We start from the raw sequence: 12,594 nt of genomic DNA, 5'->3' as shown, positions 1-12,594 counted from the left end.
ATGGTAATGTGGTGTCAGTTCAGAATAGTTGGCAATCTCCTAAATTAGCACTCTAGTCCAAAGAATAAATAAACTGCACTGCTCTATAGTGGATCATAGTTCAGCATGACAGGGAGCTTATACTCTGATTCATCTCATATTTCCTTTCTTTACATAACCTATAAAACTTGGCAAATTAATATGGAATTTTCAGAAGCCTTCAAAATAGGCAGAATTTCTATATACATTAAATTGGGGCATATTTTCCATAAAAAATGAACTCAAATTTTATGTTGCACAAAAGAGTTTCATTTCAGGTTTTTCTAGATATGAAAACTCCATTACTAAATCATAGCTGTTCTTGTCAGTAACACTATGGGCTATTTTTTTTATGTTTATTGATTTTAGAGAGAGAAGAAAGGAGAGGGAGAGAGGGAAACATCGATTGGTTGCCTCCCATACATGCCCTAACCAGAGGTTGAACCCGAAACCTAGGTATGTGCCCTGACTGGGAATCGAATCTGCAACCTTTTGGTGTATGGGACGATGCTCCAACCAACTGAGCCACTCGACCGGGACACACTATATGGACTTTTGAATGTCATGCTGCTTGCCTTCAATGCTGTGTTCAACTTATTGTTTATGTTCTCAAACAATCTATTTCATGTTTGTCCTAATTCATGATTTAAAATCTCTTTCTACCAATGAAAACCATTGTGCGGCCTCGGTTTTTGCCTTTGGATCTCTCCAGGTAACAGAGGTAAGCGTTGCTATAAAATGAATAATTTCCTCTCAATCTTATTTCCAGCCATCTCTATATTTCCATTTTTCACTGCATTTGGGAGTCAAACTTGTTACATTTTTATAAGCGGGGTCCTGTAATTATATTAGGTTTTAATGCCTTTGCTTGCTCGTTTCAGATATAGTAACCCCGTATTAGCCTGTCCTCTGCTGAGCCTCATTGCAGGTTGTCAGGGACTGTGCAAACTCAGCTTCCATAGTCTCAATTCAGGCACAGAGTATGTGGCTTTCTCTGTCGGATGCCACGGTACCCACCAACGGAGGCTTCTTGTATAAACTCCACAGTGGAAATGCCTAGAACACCCCTAAAATCAGCGGTATCAGCAGCATGAAAAGACGGGTCCTTAACACCCAGTAAGGGGCTGCGACAAGCCTTTCCTGGGGCACCAGAAGGCCATTTTCAAGGAGCAAATTTCTTAGTGTGTTAAAATGAAAACGCTATTATTCCTTTAAACTGAGTGTTCGTTTAACCCCCCACAATGCAAAAGCAACATGTTATTTTCTGTCTGGCATTTTCAAAGAGAATGGAGTTTCTCAAAAGAAGGAAAGCAAAGCTGTGAACGCTCGCATTTCTTCCTTCCTGGCACCTGGTATTAACCCCCATGAAAGTTGCCCTGGATACAGGTGCCCTATATTCTCTCTAGGGTGCTTAAAAGAGATGTCTTGGCCTCTGTCTTTCAGCTTGTGGTTTGTTAAAAAATAAAGAAAAGCAAAATCATAATTTTAAAAAGTCCTGCTCTTTTAAATGTTTAAAAATTACAGTTGTATATTTAATGAGTTTTTACTCCAACCCTTTTACTGTCTCTCTATGACTGTCTGTAGCAACTCATTTGAAGAAACATCAAAATCCTAAATCTGAAGTCCCAGCCAAATGCATCCCCACACTCCACTCCCCTTCCCTGCTTCCTCCATGCCTTCACCACTGGTGAGCGACTGGATGACGCAGAGAACATGGAACATAGTCACCTGCATTTCTCTCAAGTTCCCAATGGAAGAGACAAGTTTTATGTTAAGTTCTCCGTACAGTAAAAACAATAAAAACACATGCAGCTCTGTGTCCTGTGGTTTTATACAATATACAAAAGAGGCTAAATTCTAATGTCCTTATAGGGTTCAAATTCGATCTGCACAGGCACAGTAACCACTGTGTAGGCTAAAACGATGTGATTGTGGCATTTTCTTGGTTTTCTTGCTGCGTTATCATTGCTGTTCTTAAAATTATTTTGCACATTTGTATAAATTTTAAGAAAACCTGTAAACAGGTTTTAAAATATGCTGCATTCCTTGGCATTTACCATACAGATGTTAAGAGCTCTTAAGGCAATATGGTGTGGCCGGGAAGAACACAGGTTTGGAGCCGGAACATACTGGATTCTAATCTAGACCCTGCCACGTGCTAGCTCAGATACGTCACCCCTTTAGTTGAGCCTGAGCTTTCTTTCCGGTGACACCCTAGTAACAGCAGCACATGTACACAGGCCGGGAGCATGCAATTGTACAGCACTGAGCACAGGGCCTTCAGTGCATGTTAGCTATTCCCATTATTGCTTAGGGTTATTCTTTCTTCTTCCTTGTGGATTGTTTGCAGGGAGATTGAATGAAGCTTTAGAAAAAAATATGCCTTAAAGATGTGAATGTAACCAAGAAGAAAGACATCTCAAACCTTTAGAGCAGTGGTTCTCAAAATGAGAGCACAGGTGGCACCACCGGCCTCACAGGAACATGTTAGACGTGCTGAGGTTGGGCCCGCCCGGCCCTGCTGCCTCAATGCTCTGGATTCTAACAGTCTTGCCAGATGATGCAGATGTGCTAAAGTCATAACTGCAGCTTTGCCCTGGTGCTTCGCAGTCCTGGCCCACACTGGAATCATCTGGAGAAAAATTACTGGTGCCTGGGCCCCACCCCCAGAAATTCCTATTTAATAATTCTAGGTGGGTCCCGGCACCAATACTTTTTAAAAACTCCCCAGCTGGGTTTATCGGACAACCCAGCTTGCGGGCACTGCCCAGGCCACATCTGTACCACTTCAACCAGAATTTCTGGGGTGGGATACAGGCATCAGTATTTTATAACTGCCCTGGATAATTCCACTGTGAACTCAGGGTTAAAAGTCAGCTTTAGCACCTATATTAATCCCGAAGGTTTCTCTCTCTGAGTAGCAGACACGATAGAACCCCTCCTGGCTGCAATGTAGAGTGATGAATTAGACCAGGGGTGGGCAAACTTTTTGACTCGAGGGCCACAGTGGGTTCTTAAACTGGACCGGAGGGCCGGAACAAAAGCATGGATGGAGTGTTTGTGTGAACTAATATAAATTCAAAGTAAACATCATTACATAAAAGGGTACAGTCTTTTTTTTTTTTTTAGTTTTATTCATTTCAAACGGGCCGGATTCGGCCCGCGGGCCGTAGTTTGCCCACGGCTGAATTAGACAGATGTTAAGCTGAGCATTAGGAATACACCAGTACCTCTCCCAACACCACCTGTGTCTGGGTCTCCAGTAAAAAGTGGCCTAAAGATTGGAAATCCTGTGAAGTTCACCAAATTATTGCTGACTCAACCAACCTTCATTATTTCATACTCTTTTTTTTGCTTCCTAGGAGATCTCATTCACTTACTTAATTATTCAGTCAGTCATTGGACAAAATGCTTTCTGGAGCTTACAAGGGCTGTCAAACGTTCTCAATAAGTGTAGTGTCAGGAGCCCGTCTGTCTAACTTGAGATGGCAGAAGGGGCTTATTCATAAGCATTTGAATTCATCACACACGTGGCGATTCCAATTTCAGGCGAACAGGGGCCACCTGCAGATTTGGATGCCTGCCCCCGAATCCCGGGGCTTCCTGGGGTACCAGGCCCAAGAGGACCAGAAGGAGCCATGGGGCCCCCCGGAAGGAGAGGCCCTCCAGGAGCAGGTAGGAGCCTGACACTGATTGTTCATTATTGGTATATACATATTGCTGATATGAAAACCCAGTGTTTTGCCATGTAGGGTTTGTTTGTTTGTTTGTTTGTTTTTGAGCCTAAACAACAAGTGAGGATGAAGTGATGAAAATTTCCTTCCCCTTGTATATTTTTTTCTACATTTATTCCAAGGCTTAATCATATACTAACTGGATCGTCTTGCCCCTTCCATTTCTATGTTGAAATCTACTTAAGTCTTCTATATTTGGGCAGCTTGTGGACATGAGGTTTTGAAACTTCTTAGCACAACAGAGTAGATGCTCTGTTCAATGTCATTAATAGCTGCTGACTTGATTTTTCAATGAAGAACAACTGAATTTGGGCTCCCTGGAGCAGAAACAGTGTACAAGCAGGGAGAAGGAGGTGGGTCCTTGGAGGAGCAAGAGGGAGAGATGAGGGAGGTTCACTCTAATTATGGCAATGACTGCATTATTTATTTAATTGATTTGAGCATTGCTCAGTCCTTGTCAGGGTAGCAGGATCCTTCTTTAAGGATTTAAACTAAACCATTTCTTTGAAAAGTATCCTCCAAATCATTTATTTTCTCTTCTCATATCTCCACTGCATTGGGCAATTTACTTAGTGGTTAGGGAGTCTGGGCTGGTCCTCTGGTGGTCACTGATCTTTTCGGACCAATCGGCAGTGCCCCTGATTCTAGAAACCTGTGTGCAAATGATCCTAAGAGACACAAGGCTATTACAATCTCATTTCCCCCACTTGTACTTGCTGTGCTGCATCTGTGTTTGTGCACCAAGTTAACTGGTGTCCACTGGAGCCACTTTCACTGACAGCCCACAAGCCCTGGGAATTGGCAGTCGCTTCCCCTCTTTGCTTTGGCTCTCAGCACAAGGATAAAGCTCTTAGTCAGGCAGGGCAACTCATCTCTCAAACTGCTTTTAAAACCAAGCTACCTTGTTGTATATATATTTGCAGAAATGAGAGCTGTCCCCCAAAATTTACAAAATAACTTCCAAGCAAAAGGTATAGCCTATAATGTGATTCTACAAATTCAGTTCACATAATGCTTCCAGACTCTTTCTACTCTTCAGAAAGTAGTAGGTGTGGGCAGTACAGATGTGGGTAAGATGTTCTTTCCTGCCCCCACCCCAGGGTCTCACAGCCTCAGGGCAGACATGGCCAGCAGAGCATAAGTCATGCTCAATGATGGGAGATAATAATTTGTGTTTTACAGGAGTTTCAAGGAAAAGGCATTATGAGAGTGATACCAGGAGTGGTGAATCCTGTGTGGAGATTGTAGAACTGCTAAGACCCCAGCAAGGGGTGGCATTTGAGCGGAGCCTTTGAGAAAAGATTGGGCTTAGAGGAACCAGAATTGTCCAACAGGGAGACGCAGGAGCACAGATGGGGGCAGGTTGGCCTAATAACCTGGTAACAAAGAGCCAGCTCCATCCTTTCCACTCAAAGTATGGTCACGCCCCAGACCTACTGAATTACTGGTAGAATCTGAATTTTAACAAGATCTCCAAATATTGCAAGTATGTTCAAGTTTGAGAAACCCTAACTATATTATATGAATGCTGTCCTTAAAATTCAGTTAAGAGTAACACCTTCCCTTGTGGCTCAGTCCTAGCTGTAGGTTAAAGTCACCTACAGGGGCTTGCAAAAGGCTGATGTCTGGGCCTCATCCCAGACCAATAAAATGCAGAGGGAAGCAGAGCCCAAGTGTCAGGGTTTTAAGGGAAGCTCCCCAGATGGCCGTGGCAGGCAGCCAAGGTTGAGACCCACTGCTTCATGGTGGCTTTGGAAAATAACCAAGGAAAGTAACCGAGAAGAAAAAAAATCATCTGGGCAAATTCTGTACACTTTAACTTAGTAGCGATCTTGGGCACATACAAGATTCTCTCTTCATAGTGAGCTTCTGACAGAGGCCAACAGCCTCTGGGCCCAGGTGTGCTCACCTGTCATCTCCAATTCCTCCCGACATAGGGTTGGATGGGCTCATCCAGCTGCAGGTGGCCACAGAGGTCCTTCTCTGGCTTCCTGTGCGCATCCCTTATTGATGCCACCGACCCTGCCTGCTGGCCGGGGAATACCCCGAGGCCACAGTTGTGCCACAGAATGTGATGATGTTAAATCAGGGCCCCACTTCATAGCCCAGCTTCCTCCTGTGTACCCACTTACAAGCCATGCTTTCTTCTGGGCTCCCCTTCTTTGATGGGTGCCCCTGGCCACTATTATAAAGGACCCCTCTTTTCCTTGGCCCCCTCTTCCTCTTCTTCCTGCTAACCACCCTGGATCCATTGGCCATACTGTCCAGTTGCTAAAAAGTGAGGAGTCTATTCTGAGGGTCTGAAGTGGCCCAGCCCTGACTGAACTGGGTCATCTGCAGGTGGGAGGGGCTGGAAACACCCCCCCCCCACACACACACACACACAAGGTTGGCTGTGAAGGATCAGCTGCCACTAGGAAGTCCCACCTCTGCTTAAAATGACATTGTTAGTTTCCTCCCATTTTCCCTTCAAAATCTTTCTCATTGCTGAGCTGATGAAACCAGGCACATAACCAAGTGTTGCAGCTGAGATCTACATAGGAAAAAGCCTGCCTGCTCTTTCCTGCTCCAGTGAGCGTGGGTCACAGCCACACTCAGCATCACTCAGGTCTGTTAAGGGGCCTCCACCACGGAAAGTCTAGTGCTTTTCTCTTCACACGTCTCTGATCTACAGCTTCTCCTTCCCGGTGGCTTCAAAGGCTGAGGCTCCCGGTGACAAATGCCAGGCGGTTTCCATTGTGGTTGGAGCTGTTACTGCCTAATGGACGTGCCCACATCCTGTTGAGGTGTGTTTCTCTTCAAGTCACATGGGACCCTCTCAGCGGAGGTAATCCGTTGAACACTGGAGGGCTCTCAGATGTCATTTTATTTTTTAAAGCAAGTTCCAGGTAGAGAATAAGTCCAGGTAGTGGGAAGCTCTGGGCACACAACTCGGGCTAGCAAAAGCCTTCCTTCCCGTCTTCGGAAATGTCACCCACCTGACTATTACTCCCTAATGGGAGCAAAGCCACATGATAATGTCTGGTGAGAGAACTCTTCTCCCAGATCCACAGAGATCTCACCCACTCGACAGCTCAGGGGGACGCCCTTGATCTCTTCCATGAGAAGCCTGGTCACTGGCTTGTCTTATCAGCACATGGGCAGCCCCTTCCAGAGAGCACAGTGGCCACTTGTTGGAGTCATCTCGTTGGGTGGAGAGAGAAAGGATGCTCTGAGTTCAATAGGGTTAGTGTTAGGGTTAGGGCCCTGTGTTCCCCCCACCCCCCTGCAATAACAGATATGTTCTTTGAAGATAGCTGATTTGTGGCAGAGAGAGAAGACAGAGAAGGAGAGAGGGAGAGAGAAGAAAAGAGAGGGAGAAAGGTAGGGAGGTAGAGAGGTTGAGAGAGAACGAGAGGGAGAGGAAAAGAAGAAGGGAGAATAATAACTAAAGACTGGAAGCCTTGAGACGGCTAGTAAATTGGGGAACTAGGGCTATTGGCAATACACTGCTTCACAGCAGGGACCACGTCTGCTACTCTGAGCGAAGGGCATTGTGGCAGTGAACTGATGTCTTGGCCCAAAGTAAGCAAACACTGAAAGAACCCTTCGAGTACCAATGTGACCGTGCCTGGTCCCCCAGCGCACACCCGCCAAGGAGTGCACCTGAGCTCTGTGCCTTGTCATGAAGCAGGTGGCTGAGGCACAGCCTCTGGACTCGGCCAACCTGGGCCCCTTTCCCGTCCACGTGTGACCGGCTCTGCAGCAGGTCTGAGCCTCAGTCTCCCCACCGGTAGTCCGGCACATGAGAGAACCTGGGCGCATGGCTGCTGTCAAGGCTGAATGAGATCATCCACCTAACAGGATTGTTGTGGTGCTTAGCACTTTATAAACACTCAAAAAAGCCTATGCAAAAAAATCGCTGTTCTTATCTGGCTCCAAATTTAACTTGACCTCTAGCTGAATCCTATTAAATTTATTCATTCCTTCATCCTGGCTTTTAAAAAAATCAGTATTAGGATAATATTTAATGGGAAAACCCATACATGTTTAATGTAAAAAAATAAAAGGTCAGATATATAAGAATATGAAGAACATGTGAAAACCTCTCAACACGCCCTGGTCTGGCTTCAGATCCTGCCTCTGCCCCTTATTGGCTCTTTGGCCTTGACTAGCAAGTTGATTGGCCTCTCAGAGCCTCAGTCACCCCAGTGCCAAGTGGAGACAGTATTCACTGGAGGGTGAAATGAGCTGTGCAGTTCAGGTGGAACAGGTGTACGCACAGCCAGTGCTGCGGCCAGCAGGTGTCACACGGCCTCACACTGCCATCGTGACCTTTGTGCAGGGTGCAAAGGAGAGCCCGGGCTGGACGGCAGGAGGGGCGAGGATGGCATCCCAGGGCCTCCTGGGCCTCCGGGACACAGAGGTGACACGGGAGAAGCCGGCTGCCCTGGAGCACCAGGTAAAGAGTTTCAGTTTCTTGTCTTTCCTCTGACAAGCAGATCTGAGAACTGGGTACGGGATCCCCAGCTTTCCAAGCTGATCTGTGAAAAGCATTGGCCTTAGACACCAACTCACCAGGTGTCAGGGAGATGGAAACAGCAAGAACAAACCAGGCGGTATCCCCACGTTCTGACTCTCACCCACCCTACAAAGGAGTCAAGGCCCTGTCTCCAGTCCAGTCTTTTCCCAAAGCACTGCACCTTATCACAAGAGGCCCAGCCATCTCAGAGGCCCCATGTGCCAAGGCAAGCCTGGCATCTGCCATGTGACCACCTTTGAGAGGCTGTGCTGAGGATCCTGGGATGATGGAGGGTTCTCACCCTCGATTCACCTGACCTCTGGTTTTCTGAGTTCACTTCATCTGAGTGTACAGCCATCGGTAAATGTATAATAGCATGCACGGCTCCTTCCTAAGGAAAACGTTTGGGAGTGGGCATTGTGTGAGGGGAGAGAAAAGACTCTTCTGGACAGAAATGTGAAATATAAGGCACCAGGATAAATGTTAGCCTCCAGGGACCTAAAGACCAGGCATCTGCCATGTGACCACCTTTGAGAGGCTGTGCTGAGGATCCTGGGATGATGGAGGGTTCTCACCCTCGATTCACCTGACCTCTGGTTTTCTGAGTTCACTTCATCTGAGTGTACAGCCATCGGTAAATGTATAATAGCACGCACGGCTCCTTCCTAAGGAAAACGTTTGGGAGTGGGTATTGTGTGAGGGGAGAGAGAAGACTCTTCTGGACAGAAATGTGAAATATAGGCACCAGGATAAATGTTGGGCTCCAGGGACCTAAAGATCGCAGGGGTGAGGAGGGCTGGGCGGGCTCTGCAACCAGAAGGAGCTCCGCCTGAAGCCACAGCTCAGCCTGGGCCTGTGGTTGCCATGTGGACATGCAGCCCGCTGTCCCCTACACTCTGCTTTTCAAGCCCAAGACCTCACCTTTGAAACCCTGATGGGTCAAACAAAACCCGGGAGCAGGCCTGATCCAGTCCACAGCTACGACTTTGCAAACTCTGGTGTGCAGTGCAAATGGCTCGGAGAGACTGAGGTTCTTCCAGAAACAAGTTAAAACAAAAGCCTTTTGGTTGTAAAGTCAAACTTCCCCTTTTGCTCTTGGCAATTAGAAATCACCATAGGCTTCTTCAGTTGGTCAGTCCCTGAGGGATGCCAGAGGGGACAGGCCCTGCTTGCATGCTGCAGGCCTCATTATTTCCACCTGCCACTGAGAATTTTGGAACTAGGCCTTCCTCCCACATCCCCCCTTATAAAAGACTTGCTCTTGGCAATTAGAAATCACCATAGGCTTCTTCAGTCGGTCAGTCCCTGAGGGATGCCAGAGGGGACAGGTCCTGCTCGCATGCTGCAGGCCTCATTATTTCCCACCTGCCACTGAGAATTTTGGAACTAAGCCTTCCTGCCACCTCCCCCCTTATAAAAGATCAGAAGTCCAACATGTGGCTCCCAAGCCTTTGTCCTTCTTAGAATGGGCCTGACACTATGCCAGAACCACGAGACAGGTTCTGGGAGTTGGGAAAGACCAACTACCCCCCGCCCCCAAATATAAGCTAAAGTATATTTAGAAAGTCACAGAATGTGAGCAGTGAGAAAGTGAGCCAGCTGGGCTGCATGGGCGCAGGAAACAAGTTAAAGAGGCAAAAGAAGGACCGTTGGAGCTTAGGAGAAAGCAAAGAAACACACATGCCTAAAGGGAGAATGTGCAGATATAAGCTAAAGTATATTTAGAAAGTCACAGAATGTGAGCAGTGAGAAAGTGAGCCAGCTGGGCTGCATGGGCGCAGGAAACAAGTTAAAGAGGCAAAAGAAGTGACACGGGAGAAGCCGGCTGAGCAAGTTGTTGGAGCTTAGGAGAAAGCAAAGAGGCACACATGCTGAAAGGGAGAAGGTGCAGGCCCCTCTAGAGAGAGCGCAAGAGCAGGCCCGGGAGACCAACTTTGAGAACCACCTTTTTGGCCGGGCAGGTGCCCTGTCCAGGCTGGAACAGCTGGAAGATCACAGGTCGCGACCCACAGGTTGAGAATCGCTGCTCTAGAGAGAGAGAGTGTGAGAGCAGGCCAGGGAGACCAACTTTGAGAACTACCTTTTTGGCCGGGCAGGTGCCCGGTCCAGGCTGGAACAGCTGGAAGATCACACATAGGTGTGCCATTACCCTGTTCTAGTTCTTTCTCAGCACCCATCACTTTCTAACATATTTCACACTTTATCTCTTTATATTGTGTATTGTTTGTCATTTCTTCAGGTAGAGTGTAAGCGCTAGGAGGGCAGGGGGTTTTGTCTGTTTTGTTTTTATGCTAACATAGCCCAATGCCTGGAGGTTGCTTGGAGTAAATGCTGGCTGAGTGAGCAGTGTGTACAGATTGCAGGGGTGTGAGGGAGCACTCCTGCAGTGGGCCCTGCTGTGCTCCTCTCTCTGGTCTGAGTGCGTAGCGATGCACCAGACAGAGGTGCTCAGAAATGTTTGTGAAACTGACCCCCCTAAATGGCCTTCATTTTTTTCCTTTATTCCTCCAGGCCCTCCTGGGCCCATTGGGGATCCTGGGCCCAAAGGGGTCGGCCCTGGATACCTCAGTGGCTTCCTCCTGGTTCTCCACAGTCAGACGGATGGAGAGCCCACCTGCCCCATGGGCATGCCCAGGCTCTGGACAGGCTACAGTCTGCTCTACGTGGAAGGACAGGAGAGAGCACACAATCAGGACCTCGGTACGTACAGAGCACTGGATGCCCAAGTGCATTGCCTAAAAGTAAAACTGTTGGGTTAATTTTATGAATTCAAAAACATCAAGTGATTACTCATCTTCTTTGGGATTTTTTTCTCTATTTATACTACCATGTTAATTCTCAGTGAAGGCTATTAAATCTGTGATCCTGTGACGTGCCAAAGGGATCATTCCAGCTACCGTTATTATTATCTGGCTGGTTATTAGTTTTTAAAAACTTATACTTAGTGAGTTGTAACTCTGATATAAAAGGGGATTTTTCACTTCCCAGTGTAAATTATTTGAATGTAAATGGTGTATTGGCAGCATCCCGATGCTTACATGGTGTGGTGTTCACCGGCATCAACTCCCCGCCCACTCCCACTGAGTTTGAAACATCCTTGGTACTACTTGTCAGTTTTCAATAGCAGATTTGTGAGACTGACTTCAAGCCAAGAGTTAGGCACCCGGGTGCTGGCAAACACTGTCATTCCCAGATAATGAAGGTTGGGGTGGGGGGTACAGGAGGGAGATGCCTGCAGGGATGGGTGATGGTGGGGTGAGTTTTATCACTGCTTTCACTGGGCCTGACCCCTCAGTGGGCTATTATGGTCAAAGGGTGCAGGCCTGGAGGTGGCAGCTACTGACATGTCCCTCTCCACCTCTCCCTGGGGTTCAGCCATGGCCTTTCCCATCAGAGGGGCCAGGGGAGAGGAAGTACATTCATATCTGACTGTGTTTGCTTCTCTTCTCTCCTTTTTGCCGCCAGTCTTTCTTGCCTGGCCTCGCCAGCAATCTCACTTCTCTGTCCTGGTCGAGCCAGAGCGCACATCACAAAGCTCTGCAGAGCTATTGGGAGAAAATCCAAACCCCTTAACCAGACAGACACAGCCCACATGCTGTCTGGTTGACCTCTGGTTGAGAGAGACACACACACAGACCTCCTCTCCCACCTCTCCGCCCTGAACGTCTGAGATCCCCGAGCTCCATGCTCCCTCAGTATCTTGACCCTGTTTACTCTGCATCTTCTTTGAATAGTCTTCACCATCTCCTAACCTTCGTCTTTCAGGTCCTAGCTTCAATCTGGTTAGCCTTCCCTAAGTCCTGGCCACAGTTCTCATCCATAGGGCTGGTCACGCTGCATTTTCATGGCCTGTGTGCTCCTCCAGCCTCCCACCAGGCCAGGCCAGGAGCCTGGGGAAGAGAGGGGTGCTTGTGGCTCTTCCTCCCGCACCTGGCTGCGTGCTCGGCTCAGGAGTGATGCGTGGCTGTGGGAATGAGGGCTGGCCCACGGGACCAGGGAGGTGGCAGAAATGGTCAGGCCCATAGCCACTTTCGCCAGCACAGAAATAGACTGTCCAGGGCCTCCGTGTGCCCAGACCATATGTCTATACACGGCACATGCAGGAGGGTCGCTGGGCACGCCGGGACAGGTGGCTCAGATGCCAAGCTGTCTCTTCTCTTTCCCAAGGTCTGGCGGGGTCTTGCCTCCCAGTGTTTAGCACACTGCCCTTTGCCTACTGCAACATCCACCAAGTGTGCCACTACGCCCGGAGAAACGACAGGTCCTACTGGCTGGCCAGCGCCGCGCCCCTGCCCATGACGCCGCTGTCCGAGGAGGACATCCGCCCCTACTCAGCCGCTG

The 12,594-nt window shown here is 48.0% G+C and overlaps 1 protein-coding gene across 1 annotated transcript in view; it reads left to right on the top strand.

The window, feature by feature from the left end:
• The window catches only part of COL4A4 (collagen, type IV, alpha 4), a 134,330-nt gene that overhangs the window by 120,411 nt on the left and 1,325 nt on the right, over positions 1 to 12,594 (top strand). Inside the window, exons 43-47 of the mRNA XM_014531009.1 lie at positions 731 to 739; positions 3,568 to 3,693; positions 8,077 to 8,193; positions 10,765 to 10,953; positions 12,421 to 12,590. Coding sequence (XP_014386495.1) covers positions 731 to 739; positions 3,568 to 3,693; positions 8,077 to 8,193; positions 10,765 to 10,953; positions 12,421 to 12,590 — 611 coding nt within the window. The remainder of the gene's footprint in view (positions 1 to 730; positions 740 to 3,567; positions 3,694 to 8,076; positions 8,194 to 10,764; positions 10,954 to 12,420; positions 12,591 to 12,594) is intronic.

Source organism: Myotis brandtii, unplaced genomic scaffold, assembly GCF_000412655.1.
Source record: "Myotis brandtii unplaced genomic scaffold, ASM41265v1 scaffold79, whole genome shotgun sequence".
Lineage (NCBI taxonomy): Eukaryota > Metazoa > Chordata > Mammalia > Chiroptera > Vespertilionidae > Myotis > Myotis brandtii.
This window is presented reverse-complemented; position numbering and strand designations above follow the sequence as displayed.